The sequence below is a fragment of the Antrostomus carolinensis genome, unplaced genomic scaffold, assembly GCF_000700745.2.
Source record: "Antrostomus carolinensis isolate BGI_N321 unplaced genomic scaffold, ASM70074v2 scaffold49056, whole genome shotgun sequence".
NCBI classification, from domain to species: domain Eukaryota; kingdom Metazoa; phylum Chordata; class Aves; order Caprimulgiformes; family Caprimulgidae; genus Antrostomus; species Antrostomus carolinensis.
Window position 1 is genome coordinate 667 of NW_010323461.1, and position 2,304 is coordinate 2,970.

General features: G+C 60.4%; 1 protein-coding gene across 1 annotated transcript; it reads left to right on the plus strand.

Annotated features, from left to right (window-relative positions):
• The first annotated feature begins 471 nt into the window (after positions 1-471).
• On the plus strand, positions 472-1,955 carry LOC104526986 (sulfotransferase 1 family member D1). Its single transcript, XM_010170582.1, has 7 exons — positions 472-616; positions 699-824; positions 937-1,034; positions 1,132-1,258; positions 1,358-1,452; positions 1,538-1,718; positions 1,843-1,955. The coding sequence occupies exons 1-7, from the start codon at positions 472-474 to the stop codon at positions 1,953-1,955; spliced, it is 885 nt and encodes a 294-aa protein (XP_010168884.1).
• Positions 1,956-2,304: the final 349 nt, after the last annotated feature.

The following is a 2,304-nucleotide window of genomic DNA, read 5'->3' on the forward strand; positions in this document are numbered from 1 at the left end:
CAGGTTGCCCAAGGAAGTTGTAGATGCCCCCTCCCTGGAAGTGTTGAAGGCCAGGCTGGATGAGGCTTTGAGCAACGTGCTCTAGTGGAAGGTGTCCCTGCTGATGGCAGGGGGTTTGGAACTAGATGATCTTTAAGGTCCCTTCCAGCCCAGACCATTCTATGATTCTAAGATCTGCCTGTCCCCACCCCTGACCAGCTGGGGTTGGGGGCGGGGGGGCCCCACAGGCTCCCCCCCACTGCCTCCCCAGGGGATGCCCACCGCAAAACCGCCCGATGCCTCAGCTGTTGGCCCTTTAAACCCACCTCCCCCGCCAGCAGCGGTAACACCTCCGCCGCACGTGATGGGGGGTGGACTTGGCCCAACGGGCGTTGCCCCAGACGCAGTCCTGCCACAGGATCCCGCTGGTCCCCAGGTCGTGGTGGCTGCCACAGGGAGGGGAGACAGCACCACAGGGACCCACTGACTGCCATGGGGAGGGAAGACGTGGTCAGGGAGGAGCTGGGCAGCCTCCATGGCATCCCCCTCTACAAGTACTTCATTGAGGGCTGGCCACAGGTGGAGGCTTTCCAAGCCCGGCCAGATGACCTGCTCATCGCTACCTACCCCAAATCAGGTGAGTGGTCCTGGGGAAGGGTGCAGGCGGGACAAGGGGACAGGGGGACGCCAGCCCTTGCAACTTTGTCCCTGTGATGCAGGCACGACCTGGCTGAGCGAGATCCTGGACATGATCTACCATGATGGCAATGTGGAGAAGTGCCGACGAGATGCCATCTACAACCGGGTGCCCTTCCTGGAAATGAAGGTCCCCCAGATGCCGAGCGGTGAGACCTCCAGCCCAGCTGTCCTCCTGGGTTGGGTTGGGTGGGGAGGGGGCTGAGCCAGAGCAGGAGCGAGGGTGCTGGGGCTCACACTACTAAGCCCCCTGTCCCACAGGTGTTGAACTGCTGGAGAAAACCCCATCCCCGCGGCTGGTGAAGACCCATCTCCCAGTCCAGCTCCTCCCAACCACCTTCCAAGACAAGAACTGCAAGGTAATGCTGCAGATGCCCCCTGCCTCTCTCCCCATCTGGGTGGCAGGGAGGGGACACCACTCTGCAACGCCCAACCACAATCCTCGTCTGTCCCCAGGTCATCTACATGGCCCGCAACCCCAAGGATGTTGTCATCTCCTACTACTACTTCTACCAGATGGCCAAGATGCACCCTGACCCTGGCACACTGGCTGAGTTCCTGGAGACCTTCATGGCTGGCAAAGGTGGGGGCTGAGCCCCAGAGTGCCCACCCTGAAATGCCAGTGGGGAGGGCATTCCCCACCACCCCGCTTTTCTGCTAACCCCTTGACCACATCCTGCAGTGGCCTACGGGTCCTGGTATGAACACGTCCGGGGCTGGTGGGAGAAGAAGAAGGAGAAGCAGCTACTCTATCTCTTCTATGAGGACATGAAGAAGGTGAGGGTGGGATGGAGGGGAGGGTGACCTGGTAGCCATCCCCCAAGCCTTTTTTGGCAGCCTCTCCATGTTAGCCACCCTGCAGGACCCACGGCAGGAGGTGCAGAAGATCCTGAAGTTCCTGGGCAAGGAGGTGTCAGAGGGGACGGTGGCGAGGATCCTCCACCACACCTCTTTCCAGGAGATGAAGAAGAACCCTGCTGCCAACTACGAGACCCTACCCACTGCCCTGATGGACCACAGCCTCTCCCCCTTCCTCCGGAAAGGTGGGGTTTGGCCACCAGTGGAGGGCTCGGGAGGGATGCCCCTTGGCTGTATTGCACCCCTCATCTGTGGCTGCAAATATTTTGGGGGTGTCAGGATTTGACTCACTGGCTTTCTCACCCCCAGGGATCTCCGGGGACTGGAAGAACCACTTCACCGTGGCCCAGAACGAGCGCTTCGACCAGCACTACCGGGAGCACATGGCGGGCTCTGACCTCCACTTCCAGATGGAGGTGTGAGGGGCTCATTCCCCTTGCCAAGGGGGCTCTGCTTCTTCCCACTCCCCCAGTGGGGAAGGTGGGTCTGGACAGAGCATCCTTGTGCCAGTTAGCTTCCCCCCCCTGCAATAAATTGGGATAACTGGAGAGTGAGCCATTGCTTGAGGGAAAAGGGGGGGGCGGGGGGCTGAACTTTCCAAAACTTCCAGATGGAGGTGTGAGGGGCTCATTCCCCTTGCCAAGGGGGCTCTGCTTCTTCCCACTCCCCCAGTGGGGAAGGTGGGTCTGGACAGAGCATCCTTGTGCCAGTTAGCTTCCCCCCCCTGCAATAAATTGGGATAACTGGAGAGTGAGCCATTGCTTGAGGGAA

Coding starts and splice junctions, on each gene's coding strand:
- LOC104526986 (XM_010170582.1), top strand. CDS start 472: ATGGGGAGGGAAGACGTGGTCAGGGAGGAGCTGGGCAGCCTCCATGGC. Junction 1,035..1,131: donor TCCAAGACAAGAACTGCAAG/GTAATGCTGCAG, acceptor GTCTGTCCCCAG/GTCATCTACATGGCCCGCAA. Junction 1,259..1,357: donor GACCTTCATGGCTGGCAAAG/GTGGGGGCTGAG, acceptor CACATCCTGCAG/TGGCCTACGGGTCCTGGTAT.